The sequence below is a fragment of the Fusarium graminearum genome, chromosome 4, assembly GCF_000240135.3.
Source record: "Fusarium graminearum PH-1 chromosome 4, whole genome shotgun sequence".
NCBI classification, from domain to species: Eukaryota; Fungi; Ascomycota; class Sordariomycetes; order Hypocreales; family Nectriaceae; genus Fusarium; species Fusarium graminearum.
In genome coordinates, this window is record NC_026477.1 from 6,350,634 (window position 1) to 6,368,153 (window position 17,520).

Below are 17,520 nucleotides of genomic sequence, written 5' to 3' on the forward strand. Positions count from 1 at the left end.
GAATAGAGTACTCTGAGTTTAGGTCTGCAATCGGTATTGCTCGGTGACTAGGAGCATACGACGGGCTTCAGCCGCGCCGATAGGTCCGGCCAGGCGCAACTCCAAAAGACCAAGGGGTCGGTCAACATCTGAGATGACGGGGCCTTGGAAGGTGCCGGCTCGCGCCCACTTGATGATGGTTTTCTGAGCGCAGATGGTCAAGACAGAGCAGTTGTAGGTGCGAATTCGGTTTCTTTCGACACTGTCGTATCGGAGCATGGCCTGTGTGCGGATGGAAATGCTGTCATACTCGGGATCAAGAGTAACATAACCAGGACTGATTCCCGCATTCTTCGCATCTCTCCAATCCCAATGAACGACATTTGTGTCGTAATTGATACTTAGGCCAAAATACACAGGCTGGCCTGCCCGGCGTTGTCGTAGCTGTTGCCTCCCCCCACTGAGCTGGTTCCTACTCGGTGGTGTTACGTAAAGATGGCAGTGCTGAGAAGTGTTGGCAGTGACAAACAGTGATGGTATGGATGGACAGTGATAAACAGTGCCTACATAACATTGAGATATGCGCCTTGAAATTCACAATCAAGGCTCCTGTTTGCCCCTTAGCTTCTCTCGAGCGGGTAAGTAAATAAAAACTTCTCGCGCAAAATTTTGATTTTGGTTTTTCTTTCCTCATCAACTGCCTCCCTCCGTTCAGCTTGCCCAATTTGTGTACGATGCCTCTGCGGCATCCTCTCCCTTTGCTCAAGCTCTCGACATTTCGTGATAGACTGTGTCTATCTTATTTTATATCTGTGCTCCTTGAAGAATCCTAGGGCGATGAGGAACTAGTGTCTTCGGGCCTGGTATAATCTTCAGCTTTGCTGATACCTTTTCGTCCGAAGAAGACTCTTGGGCCAGTCTTTGTTTCCTCCCTCCTCTCACCGCCTCACCCTTGGAAACCTCTAAGGATGATTGGAACCAGTACCTCCGGGTCTGGTGCTATTTCAGATTGCTGAATTACCTCTCGTTCCGAAGAAAGCTCCTCGTGGTGTTACCTCCCTGTGCTCTGGTCATTTTCAGTGACATCGACACGGTGGACTACAAGGACAAGGGCAAGGGCAAGGCAGTGATGACAAGGACACCTCTTGTAGAAGTGTTCTTCCAGAAGGCTCGGGTGTTGACGCCGGGCGCGTGGCCGTGGTCGAGTGCAAGCCCAGCAAGGGCAAGGAAGAGGGCAAGGATGTAGCTGCCAAATAGGTATGAGGTAAAGAAATGGGAATCATACAATGCTGCTGAATATATGCCTCTGTCGCTTCATCATCATGTGTAGAGCACCGTCAACGTCGCTTAGTTGAACTTTTGGTAGTTGCAGCAAAGAAATAATTATACCTACCTCCAAGCATACTATGGCTGGCTGTCTTAGGTTGCCAAGACATCATCAAACTTAACACCCTTTTTACCAACTGGTACAAGAAGAAGAATATAGCAGTGCTTTTCATCTCCAAAGAGAGCAGCAACTTTAACAATAAGACCCCTTTAATACAACAATAAAGGACAACGATATAAAGTTCAATAGGGCCACAAGGCCGCACCATCAATAAAGTTCAACTAGACAATAAAATTGCTTCAGCAAAAACCGCAATGATGCAGTCTTCATCCTCAACTACACAAGACCAATCGAGAATCGATGATTTAATAAAACATACTTTTACTTTCCAATATGTATCTAACGCTATTCTAATAATCCAGCAGCGACAGTTTCACCTCCACTGCGTATAACGACTCTTTGACCGGCTTCGAGGGGAACCTTGGCTGCCAACTTGACAGAAACCCGAGCCACGCCACCTGGCTGAACAACTCTGGCCTTCTTCTTGACAACCGCTCCAGTAACCTTGTCAAGTGTTGCCGCGATCGATACAATCTGTCCAGCCGAATGCAGTCGCCCACGATGTAGGTCCACGGGCATGGGCATGAGATGCTCAAATGCCATGGCCTTCATGACAAAGTTATCGCTGCAGTTGATGGGGTTCTTGGTAGGGCAGAGCATATCGCCAACTCGAATGTGAATGGGATCGATGTTGGTAAGGGCAACACTGACATTTTGTCCAGCAACAGCCCAATCTTGCATGTCCGAGTCAACCATTATTGACTTGACATATGCTTCCTCTCCACTTGGCTGAACTAACAGGGCATCACCGATTTGAAATGAACCTGCGTCGACTCGGCCGGCAATCGTTGTGGTGCCAAGTTGTGATCTGAAAACTTCCGAGATGGCCATTCTGAACGGGCTCTTCAGGGCTCGTGCTGTTGTCGGCTCAGAGTTTTCCAGAGCTTCAATTAGAGTAGGTCCCGTGTACCAAGATGCTGCAGGGTCTTCTGTTCGACGAGCAAGATTGTCACCGTTTAGGCCAGATATCGGGACAAAGTCGATGTTCTTAGACACGAAACCAAGACCAGCGAGGAAGCCGCTGACCTGTTGAGCAATCTCGTCGTAGCGCTCCTGTGACCAACCGACCATATCAAGCTTGTTCACAGCGATAACGAGTCGCTGTACACCCAGACTCCGCAAGAGCAACACATGCTCCCTTGTCTGCCCCTTCAGACCCTTCTCGTAGGCTCCGGTGTTTGCGTCAATGACCAGGATGGCAAAATCAGCTTGACTGGCACCTGCAATCATGTTTGGTACAAAATCTCGGTGACCTGGTGCGTCAAGAATAGTAAAACTAGTCTTTTCTGTCTCAAAATGATTTGTCGCAATGTCGATGGTGACACCTCTTTCTCTCTCCTCGCTCCTCTGGTCCATCACCCATGCAAGGGCAAAAGACTGCTTGCCAGACTTTTCGGCCTGTTTTCGATACCGATCAATAGTGTGCTTCTCAACAAATTTGAGTTCCAGTAGAAGCCGACCCATGAGTGTACTTTTGCCAGCATCAACATGTCCTAATCAATCAGCACAAAACATAAAAAGACGATCGAGATAACATACCGACTACAACAAAACTGATACTCCGCTTGTTGGAGCTATTTTCATACTCCTTAAGAACGTCGAGGCCCTTGCTCTTAGGCGGTGGCGCATCAACAATCTTGAGCCCAGCAACATCCTTTTCAGCCTCAGAGGCATCTTTCACCTTCTCCTTTTGAGGCTTCTTGGCAGCCTTGGGTGCTGGCTGTTTGCCCGCTGGATGGAATTAGATTAGTTCATTTCGTCCTTGTAAAATTCGAACCTTTCGCCTGGGCCGCGAACACAATGTCATCTGGACTTGGCTCGGCGAAAGCTTGTGCAAGAAAAGATGGAGAGGATGTGTAAGGCATAGCAAAAACATCGGGCTTTTGGGTGTTGGCCGGAGCAGATCCAAAGAGCGTCCGAGACAAGGCGGATGGGTTGGGCCCAGTCACGATCTCAACCCCTGGGAAAGAATCCAGCGTGAACTCATCCTTGTGTGCAGGAGTTGGTTTTTTATATTCGTTTTCCTCATGATCGATATCCATATCATATTGTGTAGGTTGGGCTTGCGATGCGGGTGTAGGAATTTGTTGCCTCTGGTTGAAAGGCGACTGATTCTCCTTTTCTGACCCAGCAACCGAAAGCTTGCTGACGCCCTTCTCGAGCTTTTCTTGTTCCTTCTTCTCTTCGGTCTTTTTCTTCCTAGCAGCCGCAAGAGCTTGAAGTTTTGACATCTTAGGAGCACCCTCGCCTCCTCCTAGCAAGCCTCCACGAGGGCGCTCAGGTTCGATGAAGTGAGTCTGACGCTCCTGAGGTATGTTCAACCATGGCATATCATTAAAGAAACATGCAGGGACTTTATCGACCGGTGGGAGTTTCATATTAAAGTTGTATCCGCTTGACAGGCGTCCATGGTCTGCTCCAGTCCCCAAAAGGCGTCGCGAAGCAGAAAAAGAGACTGACATACCTTCTGGCGTTTTCTTTGCTGGTTTGGGTGCCGGAGCAATGAATGTCTTGATCAGATATGTGACTGACTTGTCGACATCATAATAATAATGCCACAAGGCTTCTTCGATTTGTGTCGTTGTGACCTTGTTTGCTTCAGTTCCTAGCGCTGCCCGGACCTCTGCAGTGCCTTGATCCATCGCTTGGCGGTCCTCTGGACTGAGCTCGTCTTCTCCCTCCTCTTCGTAATCATCGCCGTCAAATTCAGATACGATATCGTTCGTATCAAACGTATGAACAATTCGGTGGCGAGACATGTTGTCTAACTGTATCGGTCAGGTGGTAGATAGTTGGGTTTGGTTATGGGATACGAGTGCGGTTCGGCGTGAGGATCTGAGAGAGTATAGGTAGGAAAAGAAGGATTTTGAGTGACTGTAGCCGTGTATCTTTAGGAAATGCTGCAGAGTGAAATGCGCGCAATGAGAAAGTTATTTCAAGGTTCAGTTAGACATGAAGGTTGCTTTTTTGCGCTGCATTCAAAGTATGACTCTATTTAATGATGCTTCGATGATTGGCGGGGCAGAAAGCTGGTCTTTGGTGGGGTCACCTAAGCTATGAAGTCACAGACTCAATGCCAGCCTGACCTGAGGCGCTGAGGTCTAGCGGGGTCGATAGCCCAAACCTCCAGGCAGGCCCCTGAATTCCCGGACTATCTCGTTTCCCCGCCCCGCCCCCGAATCGGTGTGCAAGGCACCCAAATCTTCAAAAAATTGGTAAAGGTGGGAGGATTAGCATTGGATCGATCACGAAAACGATACAAGCTCCTGACGACCACCAACTTTCGAGGGGACTTTTCGATACCACCGTAAACGCCATAACTCTTACGGATACAGCTCCCCACGGGTGGAACGGATATAGTCAATATGGATGGCATGAGTGAGTCCTGCACACTTTTGTCAACGAGGGGCGAGGGGTAGCTAACGAGGGGACAGATTTGGACATGTCCAACGGTATTTACGACGACTTGCCATGATGGTTGTTCCCAGCTAACAATGACAGCGGCGGTGATGAAGGATGAGCAAGGCCGTCCTTTTATCGTCGTCCGAGAGTGCGTTTATCCTCACCCCAACCCTCACCGTCGATTCAACTCGCTAACATATTTCTAGTCAGGGGAGGAAGAAGCGCCAGTTTGGTAACGAAGCCGTCAAATCGCACATTCTCGCCGCTCGAACCGTCGCAAATATCGTAAAGTCGTCTCTTGGTCCTCGTGGACTCGACAAGATCCTCATCTCTCCTGATGGAGACATCACCGTGACAAACGACGGCGCTACTATCCTGCAACAGATGGAGATCACCAACCACGTTGCCAAGCTACTAGTTGAGCTCTCCAAGTCCCAGGACGATGAGATTGGTGACGGTACCACTGGTGTCGTTGTTCTTGCTGGTGCTCTCCTGGAGCAGGCTGCCGACCTGATCGACAAGGGAATCCACCCTATCCGAATTGCCGACGGTTACGACCAAGCTTGCGATATCGCTGTTGCCGAGCTTGATAAGATTTCAGACACGATCGAGTTTTCTCGCGAAGAGACTTCCAACCTTGTCAAGGTTGCACGAACAAGTTTGGGCAGCAAGATTGTCTCCAAGTCTCACGACCAATTCGCCAACATCGCTGTCGACGCTGTTCTATCCGTTGCCGATCTTGAGCGAAAGGACGTCGATTTCGAGCTGATCAAGGTTGATGGAAAGGTCGGAGGAGCTCTCGAGGATACCCTCCTTGTCAAGGGTGTTATTGTCGACAAGGACTTCTCTCACCCCCAAATGCCCTCAGAAGTCCGGGATGCCAAGATTGCCATTCTGACTTGCGCTTTTGAGCCCCCCAAGCCCAAGACCAAGCACCACCTTGATATCACCAGCGTCGAGGAGTTCAAGAAGCTTCAAAACTACGAAAAGGAGAAGTTTATCGAGATGATTCAGCAGATCAAGGATACAGGTGCTAACCTGGCCATCTGCCAGTGGGGTTTCGACGACGAGGCCAACCATCTCCTCCTCCAGAACGAGCTGCCAGCTGTTCGATGGGTCGGTGGGCCTGAGATTGAGCTGATTGCTATTGCTACCAACGGCCGAATAGTTCCCAGATTCGAGGACCTTTCCGCGGCGAAGCTGGGTACGGCTGGTATTGTCCGAGAGATGTCCTTCGGTACAACACGGGAGAAGATGCTTGTCATTGAGGAGTGCGCCAACACCCGGGCTGTTACAGTCTTTGTCCGAGGTAGCAACAAGATGGTGAGTTGTGTTGACCGCTTTTGATGAAAAATATGCTAATGTACCCAGATTATCGACGAGGCCAAGCGATCTCTGCATGATGCTCTTTGCGTGGTGCGAAACCTGGTCCGTGATAACCGCGTTGTCTACGGTGGTGGTGCTGCCGAGATTGCCTGCTCTTTGGCCGTCGAGGATGCGGCTGTCAAGACCCCTGGCCTTGAACAGTACGCCATGCGTGCCTTTTCTGAGGCTCTCGACACCGTTCCCATGACCCTGGCCGAGAACAGTGGTCTCAACCCTATCGCCACTCTTGCCGAAGTCAAGAGCCAACAGGTCAAGGCTGGACCCGAGGGCCGTGGCAAGCTTGGTGTTGACTGCATGGGACGTGGTGACAACGACATGAAGGAGGCTTTCGTTATTGACCCTCTTATCGGCAAGAAGCAACAGCTCCAGCTTGCCACACAATTATGTCGCATGGTCCTCAAGGTCAACAACGTTATTGTGTCTGGAGCGGATGACAACGACTTTTAGAGAATAGATGGGTAATGAACAAATGCATACTTGTCAATCTTGTCATGTTTGAGGATTGGCTATGCAGGTAGATGATATCCATGGATGTACAATCAAAAGTGCTGTATATTCCTCATATTGTTGATGCATGCCTATTGTGTTGAATTTAATATCGTATGGATGATCTGATTGGATGATGTTTGGAGTATCTGACAGGGTTCGGAGGAATTTCGTTCCCCTTAGCTTACGCGCCTCTACGGTAAACATCTTTAACTAAAATAATTGAGTGTATGCCCACCTTGGATTTCGAAAATACCCTTGCATATTTGTAATTTCGAATGCAATCTACTGAAGCTGCTGTATCTACTTCTCCGGAGTTACTGGCCGAGGCCGATACTTCAACGGTCATTACCAAAAGACGACCCATCCCTCGAAAAGGTCACACCAAGTCTCGAGCGGGCTGCTCTAGTTGTAAGAGGAGAAGAGTGAAATGTGACTTTGTAACTCCAGAATGCGGTGCTTGTTGCCGGTTGGGCCTAGAGTGCGAGTACCTGAATAAGCCTGGACATCAAAGCACGACTACCATATCGAAGCCATTGCGGACTGATCCAGTCATGTTCGATGTGAACGACCTAAACTTCTTTCGACATTTTCTTTTTGAAGCATATCCTTCTCTCCCTATCGATGGCTTCACTGTGTGGCAGCAAGCCTCACAGCTTTCGCATCAGGTGAGCTCGATATGGAGATTGTGTGCATGATCCGACTAACAGACCTACCAGTATGACTTCTTGTTGCACTCAATGCTGGGGCTCGGTGCATCTCATCTAGGATTATTGACGCCCTCTGGATATGAAAAAGCCGCCTTGAAACATCGAGTTGTTGCAATCGGCGCACTGAACAAGCACCTCACAAAGGCCATTTTCACCCAACAAGATGCTGAAGCAGCGTTCGGCGCGATGCTCAACTTGACATTTCAATCTGCATACATGACCGATGGACTTGTCGACTTTCTTACAATGGTTCGAGGCTGTAAGTTTCCTTTTTTTTCCCCGACTCTGTGTATAAGCTAAGTTGTTGGGTCAGGCTGGCTCGTCGGCACACAGCCTTCTGTCAACTTGGATTCCACCATATTCAAAACATTCGGCAGGGTAAGCTATCTGGATAAGATAAAGGCTATTGTTCGTGAAGACGACCAATCGAATCATTACCTAGACAGAGCCATCGCTAAGGGATTCTGTCAAAGTGTTCAAAGATTAGGATCGCTATGTCGAAGCGTTCCTGAGCTACAGTATTTGGCACATATGCAGAAGATTGCGATTCTTGCGTCTACAAATCCTGCTGAGAGTAAGACTGCCCAGAAACCCTTGGTTCTACGCATGCTGACTATTAGGCTACCGTGAACTTTCCTTTCTCTACGACGGGCTAGGTCATCTCAGCAGCAACGATTTCGCTTCATTCATCGACACCGAGAACTATGCTTCCCAGCTCGTCATTATACACATGCTTGTTTTAGAGTTTGTCATGAGCCGCAAGGCGGTTGAAGGAGACAAAAGGTCTTCGATGGGCCAGAAAGGCTACTACTTTAGAAAGGCCACTTCAAAGGGTTGGGTGCAGCAGATACTCAGCAGGCTTCCGTCAGAGTACTACGAGTACGGCGAATGGCCCTTGAGATTCATCAACAGCCTAAATTATTCGTTTGATGGCGAGGACCAGGTTTGGAAGCCTTTCTTGCTGAGCAGTGGTATGGCGATATTGCAAGGGGGAGATGCACTGTCTTTAGTTATTCCGTAAATCTGCTTAAGTCTGTAACCAGGGATTAGACAAAACCTTAGGAAAACGTTAGGCCGTTTTACTATAGACGAATAATTGTATGTTTCCTACCAACCACGTATCGTTCAACTTCTAATATGGTCCCTATGCCAACCTGAATCATTTCTCTGTATCCTAGCTAGTAGGTAGCAGAAAAGTTGGCCTCCTAAGTCTTAGGGTGTAGAAATAAATAGTCTAAGAAGATTAGTCTAAGTGGCATAAGCTTCCCTAATAGTTTTGTCTCTTATGCTTCCAGCGGTCGATTTTTCTGATACCCTGAGGCCTAGCTTCCTCTCAGACAGGTCATTGCAACGAGCACTAGTTTTGACTCTCCGCCAACTCAACCCTATCTTCAGACTGAACGTCCTTACATCGAGCACCATTCTTCCCTAAGTACCGACAGGGGTGATAGATACAGAAAATTCCAATGGCGCCGACCATTGGCAAACTCTCAAAAACCCAAAACAGCCACTCATGGTTAAAGGTATAAGAGTCTCTTCCGCCGGCAAATTCGATAACGCGGAATACACAGCGAATCTACAAAGTTAGCGTGTATCCCTTCTCGTTGAAGAGATGGACAAGAAGACTTACCATAATCAAGATACTAGAGATGTACACTGAAAGTACCACCTTCTTCCATCCCTTGGGTGCACTATTAACAGCCATGCGATTCGCGAGAACGTGGAAATGTCGGAAAACGCAGATAAAGAATGAAAAGGCCATGAGCTGAAACGTTAAACCGGCGATGAGTATCTTGACTCCTATCCTCTCCATATCTCCTTGCCAGTTGTTAGAACTTGCTACTCCAGAGCCACTTCCCTGGATAAGGAACGCAATGATATCGCATACGACGGAAATCGGTGTCAGATGTCGACCCGGAATTTTAAGAATTCGGTGGTGAGATGGAGGAAGAACGGCGAGGATTAGTCGACTGATGAGAAGGTAGTTTCCTGCTGCGATGAGAACAGGGGCGAGGACTGTGTAAGTCAAGGTCATAACGAAGGGAGTCTATGTCATCAGTTAGAGACCAAAGGATGTCTGCAAAATTCCATCTTACTATCTCGGATTGATTCTGGATAGAATGTATCCTGAGGTTATAGGCGGCGACCTCTATGGCTGACCCTACGACGACAACGATAAAGAACCAAGCTCTATATTTGATGACGGTCTGATAAGCGAGGACAAGGAAGATGATGCCGTAGATGATAGTTGCAATTATAGAAAGTGGTAGAGATGGATCATACATCCAGATAGACTGTTGGTCGGCCATTTTCGTTTTTGACAGTTAAAACTAGCTCGTTGGTAATGGTATAGTGAAGGGTTTGCATCAACTGTCGGTTCGCTTGGTCTCTCATCTTGATCATTCAATATCTATTATATACATTTATTATTCTACAATAGCAAGGCTACGCAATACATGCTTTGAAAGCGACGAATACGTTGCCAAGCACCAAGACTTCCTTAGTAGGCATCTGTAAAGATGTCAGGATGCTTATCCCAGAAAGGGGATGAATTCTGGTTGGTTAGTTATGTGACCATCGATGTGAAAGCGATGAATGCGAGCTTAGCAAAGACGAAGCATACGAGAGCCAATCATATCAGGTTCAGCGCTATTCTCATGAAATGGATCGAAGAATAACATGCGATTTTTTGATCGCAGACAATAGCTTACATGCTGACCCGTCACGGGTATCTATCACAATAAGCTTACACTTATCCAGGTCCCATCAACATAGATGTGAGAAGCCAAGAAAATAGACTGAGAAGCAACACTAAAAAATAGAGACCCTGATTTTAGCGGCATATACTACTAGGCATCAAAGACAAGACCAAACTCTAGACTTCAAACCGGCAAAAAGGATCGGCATAAGAAGAAAAGACATCCGGAGCCGAGGTGTTGCCAACTCTCACGCGATGAAGGTATTCACATGAACACCCCGCGGTTACCCGTTTCCCGGCCGTGTTGTTTATTGCCTCAAAACAAGAAAAGGGAAAAAACCCTGCATGTACGCATGATGCTGTTTCCGATGTTGACAGTTGTGGGCCATTTCTCATGATCTCAAGGCGTGTGAGACAATACTGTTAGTTTAAACGCGCCTTCTATTTCTCAGTCTCCGGCTCCGCAGGTGTCTTAGACCCTGACTTGGCATAATTCGATTTTCGGGTCATGTCATGGTAAACTGAGGCAGATGATTGGGATCGGTTGACTAGTGGCGCCAATATGGCTTGGTGTTGCGGCGAGTTTTCGAGAAGCGTGACCTGGTCTGGTCACGCAAAGAACGATATTTTGTTATTTTCCTTTATAGTGATTAACTTACATTAAAATGAATTTTCTTATTGGATCTTTTGGTCTTTTGTTTGTCGCCCGGCGTGTTTCAGACATTTCAGATGAGCAGAGACAATAATAAACTTGGGATCAACTACGGGGTAATCATGTCCTCGGTCTAAGCCTCAGTACCAAGTAGCCATGTTGCACCCAAACACTGCCACCAGCCGCAATTCATTCTATTGGATCGCATGTGAGTATCATCGAGTGAGTGATGGATCAGAAAAGGGAAACGGTCAGTCAGCCGAGAGGGTTTGTATTCGTGTCCCCCTCCAACAAGAGGCTTGACCGATGTTGTCCGTTTGAGGATGACTACAGTTGCAGTCCTCATTCTCGCTGTGAGAAGTAACTGGAGAGTTGCACTTGAGGTTGCACTTGCCGCTGAGGAGCATGTGAACTGATTGTGAGTGAGGGTTTGTCTATTGCAGTATGTATGTACATGTGCTGATGCCGTGCATGTACGTGAACGCAGAGGGTTTTAGACGGTGATTGAATAGGAAGTATGTGATAAATGCAGGTAATCAGTAATTTAATATGAGGATAAAATAGATATATAAAATATACTGAGTTGCATATATTGGCCAAGTTGTCAAGGTGGAATAGATACGGTAGACCAGGTTAGTAGATAATAATTCTAAGAATAGATAATCTATGGTTAAAAATTAAATCTACCGTTTCAACTACTCGAGCGTTTGTCAAAACAAATAAAAGGAATAAATAAATAAAACAGCCAATGAATAATATCTCTTTAATTAATTGTTGAAAAACGGTCAAACTCTGTAGGCACTGTTCCAAGTCCCCTAAAGACCGGGTTCCCGGGCCTCACCGCCCACCGTGGCCGCTGCAACAGGCCTATTCCCCGGTCATCTGCCTTTAATTTGCTGAGTTGTTCAACCCCCATCACTGACTTTGGTGACTGACTGTCACTCCAAGCGCATGCACACTCCCTCCCATCCCAACACCATCTTCTTGATGATTTTCAAACAGCCCTGAACCTAGTTCCTGTCAATTAATGCAATAGCTGACCCGCCCTATACTATATCCCTTCTCCCCGGGGCTTACATGAGACATGCTTCATCTCTCTCACCGGATCTTCAAGATACAACACAAGACATGCCATGGCCATGGTCATGACTTGAGCAATCTGTTTGCCCCGGTACGTATCTCGGATCCCCTCCTCTTTCGTATGCAAAGAGCCGTTTTCTGAAGCAAAAGAAAAGAAAATCATCTCTTCTCCTATCACAATGCCAGTTCATGGCTTGCTTTGTCCTACATGTATGCTATGCTATGTAATGTAATGCCATGTAATGCGATGCGATGCGACGTAATGACCAAGCCCTGTCAAGTGTCATTCATTGAATCGATATCCTTTATTAATTCATTATCTGTTTTATTTCATTTTTCCATTTTACGACACTGCTAAATCAGGTTTGACTGACTGACTGACTGACTGCTTGCTTGCTTTCCGTTTGGTGCCACGACATACATCACGGTCTCTCGTATTGTGTGTGATATGATGGACACCATAATCCATCACATTTATTGATACCTGATTGCTTGTCGTCTGATTCATTTTTGGGCTTTGACTTGTCTCTGGATCTCCTCACCTCGAGACTATCAGGCAGCATCGATTCAAAAACCCTACCCAATGAATTCAACTCGTATCATGGCCAAGACTTCAGCAGAATGATAGATCTCAGCCACGCCGGGATGCTCTTTCAACTTTAGCCTAAACAGCCCTTGCTCTGTTCCTTTTCAGCTACATGTATTTATAAGTTACGTACCCTTCACCGACGTCGATCTCGTCAGCCACAGCTACGCCCCGTGACTCGTCCCAAAGTGGCATCTTTTCTCATCTCTCTATCTTGATCTTGTCTTTGCGGTAGGTAGTAACTTCCAATGATCTTGTGCCATCCCCTCACGAGAGCCAAACAAACCAAACGGGCTCTTTTCCGGGGCGGCGGCGGCTTCATGCATCGAGTCACCGTTCGTACTGCAAGCAGAGAGGTCAAAGGAAACAAGCAAAGTCGATCTTGGGGGACGGGTGTGACTGCAGCCGATAGTTTGCCCTGTTTCTTTTCTTGTGAGACAGCAGCAGCAGCAACAGTAACAAAGAGCCAGCAGCCGTCTATTACCCTTCTGTCGAGTCCAGTCATTTATTACTGTCCCGGCTTATTTGAGTATCGTCCTCGTGGACTTGTGGTGTTACTCTGCTCTGTCTGTTGTATAGCACTCGGTCTATGTCTATCAAAGCCAGCCACTACTAACCCTGTACTATACAAAGACTAGCTGTAATTGATCCCTCGCGAATTGCCCCTGAAACAGACAACTGGACACAGGCTGGCTTGGCTTTGTTCTTGTGTCATGTCATTCAAGGTATTTTAGAGGATAGTTTTAGGGACACTACGAATCTCACAACCCCAATTGCATCCCTATTGACTCACCATGATAGTAAAAAGACATATAAATTATGACTCAGATAATTAGTCTTCCTTTATATTGAATAGTATCAAATAATACCAAATTAATGGATTTGTTTCGCTTAAAGATGGATTCACTCTCGACAGGTAATGACGCGCTGTGAGTCACTTCCCAATTCGAGTTAACAGCTAATTTCCTGCTCACGTAATGAACCAACGACTCCAGCATGTGGGGAAGCTTGCCACTCCAACAACATCACGATAAAAGCATCTACTTCTCGCTGCTTCTACTAAAAATTCGTCAATATTTGTTAACAAAAGTGCCAGTATTTTTAGGCCGAATAACATACAGAAACTCACCGTTCTTTATTTGCGCGGCGTTGGGAATTTGTTTCGACTACATTCGTTTCAATTTCAACCACCAAAATACTCCCCCAGCAACAACAGCAGCCCACTTCTAAAAACGTCATGATTTCTACAAATTCGAACCCGGATTCGCCGCAAACCCGTAAGCAGGTTGTGGCTGAAGCTTCGTCCTCCCGTGTTCTTCCCAAGCCCGTCCCAGAATCCCAGGCTCAGGATCCCAGGACATATCAGATCGACCAGTTGCGCCGACGGTATTCACCAAAGGAAACCACCGCCCCAGATGGCGCAACTTCACTAGCCTTCAAGATGAAACCCTCAGATCCCGACTTTCCATTTGAATTGTCTACTCTCGAGTGTGATATTCGTGTTCCCCAGGCTTACCCGGATGAGACGCCGGTGTTGCATGTAAAGAACAAGGACATCCCGAGGGGTTTCAGTATCAATGTCGAGAGAGGATGGGACTCGCTCGTCGAGGAGAAGCCCGGGGCTACTTTGCTCGCTTACACGCGAGAGTTGGACAAGAACCTGGAAAAGTTCCTGTCTGAGCAAAAGGCCGAGACAGTCAAGCTCGTGACTTTTAGAGACACGAGGCATGTGGAGGCACAAAAGGCTCAGATTCAGAGTCAGAGTCTGACACAGGAGTCAGCACAGCCTAAGAAGCCGTCTGAGCCAGCTCCGCCAAAACCTGCTCCGCCGCCTGTTAGGTACGTTCCAGAACCGTCATACACCAAGGAGGAAACCACCGCTGCGAAAGAGCGACGTGCTTCTGAGATTCGTCAGCTCGAGGCACGTATGAAGAGGACATCTGAATATCGTCGTTCGCCCGACGGTGTTGTGTACACTCTACCGCTAGAGCCACAGAAGCGTGACCAGCTTCCGCCAGGATTGCAGTCTGTCAGGAGCCTTCATCTGATCATTCCTTTCCTTTATCCCCTACAAAACCTCCGTATCCAGCTCAACAATGTCGAGCCTCAAGATGCGGAGCCGGTGGAGGAACTCTTCTGTGAGAAAGCCGCGGAGCAGCAACATATGACTCTCATGAGCCACTTGAACTACCTTGCACAAAACATTCACAAGCTTGCCAAGCAAGCACAGGCTCAGGCACCCAAGATTGAGACACCCGCCCCAGCTGCTGAAGATCAGTCTCAAGATACAAAGGAACCCGAGCCAAAATCTGAGAAAAGCCACATTCAGGTGATTCCACGACCTCCTGAGTGGGGTTATGTTGATGCAGATGACGAAGAGAGCTCTAGCTCTGATGAAGCTGATGAAGGCGGTGCTGCGGTGGAAGACGAGGAGAAGGAACCGCAGGTCTACATGCCAGGTGAAACCCCTGAGCGTGGCACTATGGTGTCGTTCCCTTCGATTGAGTTGCACGGTATCGAGCTCCTCCAGCTCGCCATCTTGGGCATCAGTATCAAGTGCGAGCGATGTAAGACACTGAACGAAGTCACGGGCTTGAAGCCCGACGTCGAGAAGACGACGAGCTGCAAGAAGTGTGCTACAGCGTTTGCCGTCAAGTTTCGACAGACGCTTATCCACATGAATTCCACACGCGCTGGATTCCTCGATCTAGCAGGGTGCAAGGTGGCAGACATGCTTCCTAGCACGTTTGTTCCTACTTGCGAGAGGTGCTCGACCCCAGCTCCAGGTCTTGTCTCAGTACGAGGTTCGTCAGTGACAAACGTCTGTCGAGACTGCCACGGTCATTTTACCTTTAAAATTCCCGAAGTCAAGTTCTTGTTCATCACCCCGGGGTCTCGCCCCCCACCAACGTCGGGCCCTCGCCGGAAACAAGAGAAGCTTGGTCTACATGCGGGAGACCAACTGCCCGACAAGGGTACATGCTCGCACTACCGAAAGTCATATCGATGGTTCCGCTTCTCATGCTGCAGTCGCGTACACCCCTGCGACAAGTGCCATGACAAACAGGAAGATCATATAAACGAATGGGCCAACCGCATCATCTGCGGCTGGTGTAGCCGCGAGCAGAACTACTCATCAGCTGTTGAGGCGTGTAGATTCTGCGGTCGCTTTCTGATAGGTAAAAAGGGAAGAGGGTTCTGGGAGGGTGGAAAGGGAACTCGAGATAGGACGACGATGAGTCGGAAGGACCCGAGAAAGTACAAGAGGATTGGTACTTCGGCAGCCAGAGAAAAGTAGCGTTTGGAGGAGGACTATTCTTGGCGAGGTTTCTGTCACATCTGAGAAGCGCCAGGCTGATGGCCCAGCGTTTAGTAGTTGCTAACTGGATAGTATAATAGTATGGGAGAGTCGCTTCCTGTCAGCTTGAATGTAACCCCAAATCAGCTGAAGCACATGCTCATTGCCACTGGCCCTTTCGTCATTCCAGCGGTTACGAGCCGCCATAGATACCATCTTACTCTGTACTCAATGTGAAATACCTGCAACCACTACAAATAACAAAAGTGAGGGTTTCGCAAAAAGCCAAGAGGTACACAGTTTTGGTACATGTGAAACGTGGAGTGGTGGGGGTTATTTTAGTCTCTTTGTGCGATGCTCTGGTTCTATTCTGATCGGTATCTCGCTGTAGAGGCGATATGATTCGAAGATGGGGATTTGTAATGGAGTGTCACATTGAGTTACGAAGTGTTTGTGTGAGTGCGTGTGTGGGAGTAGCAATTATCTGGCGGTAGCAATTGAACGAATGAATAGATGAACATTAGTGTGATGAGAAGTTGAATAAAGAAATGATTTGCGAATAAGGAATTAGAAATTGAATTAATTAAATAAGAATAATATGATTGAACGTTTATTTTTTATATTTAGTTTCTAGTTGGAATGAACACGAATCTGATCGAGATGGAAGAAACCGCTGCGATACTTCCAGGCAGATAATCACGCAATTGTTGTTCATTGTCCGTGATCATCACAAGATACGTACAGAAGTTTATAGAACATGGTTTACCGATGAGCTCGCTTCCACGCCAGCATGCAAATCATGGTTCGGTTGTCATGTGAAGCTGCAAAGTGAAAAGAGACAGAGAAAATGCCGCAGAGTTTCTGCGATATCGGTACAGTTTTGTCTCAAAAATCATCTTGACAGCTGATTTGAGTTGAGCGGTTTCGGCCGTGGGATGGCAGGGAATCAAGTTGAAGGCGTGGGATGTGATCTGATGTCTTTGATAAGGAAGAAGATAATAAGAATTATTATGTACATTCTACTACTGGCCGTGGAAGTGAGGTGTTTAGAATATGCAGGTACCATACTGCAGGTATTTGGGGTCCAGTCAATATCAATATATCGTCAATACTACGTGCCTTTCCGTATCGTCAAACTTACATACCATCCGTCTATATACAGCAACAAACCTGAAGCCATCGTCAAACAAGTGATTCGATAGGATCTCGAACTGCCAAGGCGTGTCAATTTACCCCACAGTCTCTTTTTGACTCTAATTCTGGGATGGACCCTCGCTGGGACGTCACAAGGTCATGAATCGATCCTTGAATTCGTCCCCTTTAAGTGTTTTGACGCTAAATGTCATTCACCATTTACCATTTGGGACTGAACCAACGTGACGCGTGCCGGTACCTGATTAGACGAATTCATTGTCTCATGCCATGATTGAGCATGGAATCTGAATAATGAGAAAGGGGGATGAGGAAAGAGGCGTTTAGAAATGCGCGGATCAACGCGCCACGGTCCGTCACCCGTCTATCACGGGACCTACATAAATGTGGCTGGACAGGGATGGTTTCAGTTATGGTGTTTGCTAACTGACTAGAGCCAACTGGTAGTTGTATGACTGAAAGAGTTGAGTTTGGGCAAGGAATGAAGATACAGTGTCTGTAAGTAGTAGAAGAGTGACCAACTCAACTCTGACCAAGTCTTTCTACAACCTTTTTGGCACATTCCAAGCCTCTCTTGCTATGATTCTATGATCAAGATTATGATCAAGGACATGAAACGACTAAAGATAAGAGACATCTCGGCT

At 47.4% G+C, this 17,520-nt stretch overlaps 7 protein-coding genes across 7 annotated transcripts; 3 read left to right on the top strand and 4 right to left on the bottom strand.

Annotated features, from left to right (window-relative positions):
- Positions 1-18: 18 nt before the first annotated feature.
- Positions 19-1,053, bottom strand: FGSG_09467 (uncharacterized protein; the record flags this gene model as incomplete). Its single annotated transcript, XM_011329956.1, has 2 exons — positions 19-542; positions 1,035-1,053. 2 exons carry the CDS (start codon positions 1,051-1,053, stop codon positions 19-21), a joined length of 543 nt encoding a protein of 180 aa, XP_011328258.1.
- Positions 1,054-1,711: 658 nt separating this feature from the next.
- On the bottom strand, positions 1,712-4,185 carry FGSG_09466 (uncharacterized protein; the record flags this gene model as incomplete). The annotated part of the gene is made up of 4 exons (XM_011329957.1): positions 1,712-2,919; positions 2,966-3,157; positions 3,204-3,839; positions 3,891-4,185. The coding sequence occupies 4 exons, from the start codon at positions 4,183-4,185 to the stop codon at positions 1,712-1,714; spliced, it is 2,331 nt and encodes a 776-aa protein (XP_011328259.1).
- Positions 4,186-4,920: 735 nt separating this feature from the next.
- On the top strand, positions 4,921-6,661 carry FGSG_09465 (T-complex protein 1 subunit epsilon; the record flags this gene model as incomplete). Its single annotated transcript, XM_011329958.1, has 3 exons — positions 4,921-4,976; positions 5,035-6,151; positions 6,200-6,661. 3 exons carry the CDS (start codon positions 4,921-4,923, stop codon positions 6,659-6,661), a joined length of 1,635 nt encoding a protein of 544 aa, XP_011328260.1.
- Positions 6,662-6,978: 317 nt separating this feature from the next.
- FGSG_09464 (uncharacterized protein) lies at positions 6,979-8,431 on the top strand (the record flags this gene model as incomplete). The annotated part of the gene is made up of 4 exons (XM_011329959.1): positions 6,979-7,368; positions 7,420-7,669; positions 7,724-7,984; positions 8,031-8,431. The coding sequence occupies 4 exons, from the start codon at positions 6,979-6,981 to the stop codon at positions 8,429-8,431; spliced, it is 1,302 nt and encodes a 433-aa protein (XP_011328261.1).
- Positions 8,432-8,767: 336 nt separating this feature from the next.
- On the bottom strand, positions 8,768-9,719 carry FGSG_09463 (uncharacterized protein; the record flags this gene model as incomplete). The annotated part of the gene is made up of 3 exons (XM_011329960.1): positions 8,768-8,986; positions 9,041-9,457; positions 9,507-9,719. 3 exons carry the CDS (start codon positions 9,717-9,719, stop codon positions 8,768-8,770), a joined length of 849 nt encoding a protein of 282 aa, XP_011328262.1.
- Positions 9,720-12,580: 2,861 nt separating this feature from the next.
- Positions 12,581-12,931, bottom strand: FGSG_13592 (uncharacterized protein; the record flags this gene model as incomplete). The annotated part of the gene is made up of 1 exon (XM_011329961.1): positions 12,581-12,931. One exon carries the CDS (start codon positions 12,929-12,931, stop codon positions 12,581-12,583), a length of 351 nt encoding a protein of 116 aa, XP_011328263.1.
- A 732-nt stretch (positions 12,932-13,663) lies between these two features.
- On the top strand, positions 13,664-15,908 carry FGSG_09462 (uncharacterized protein; the record flags this gene model as incomplete). Its single annotated transcript, XM_011329962.1, has 1 exon — positions 13,664-15,908. One exon carries the CDS (start codon positions 13,664-13,666, stop codon positions 15,722-15,724), a length of 2,061 nt encoding a protein of 686 aa, XP_011328264.1. The 3' UTR covers positions 15,725-15,908.
- Positions 15,909-17,520: the final 1,612 nt, after the last annotated feature.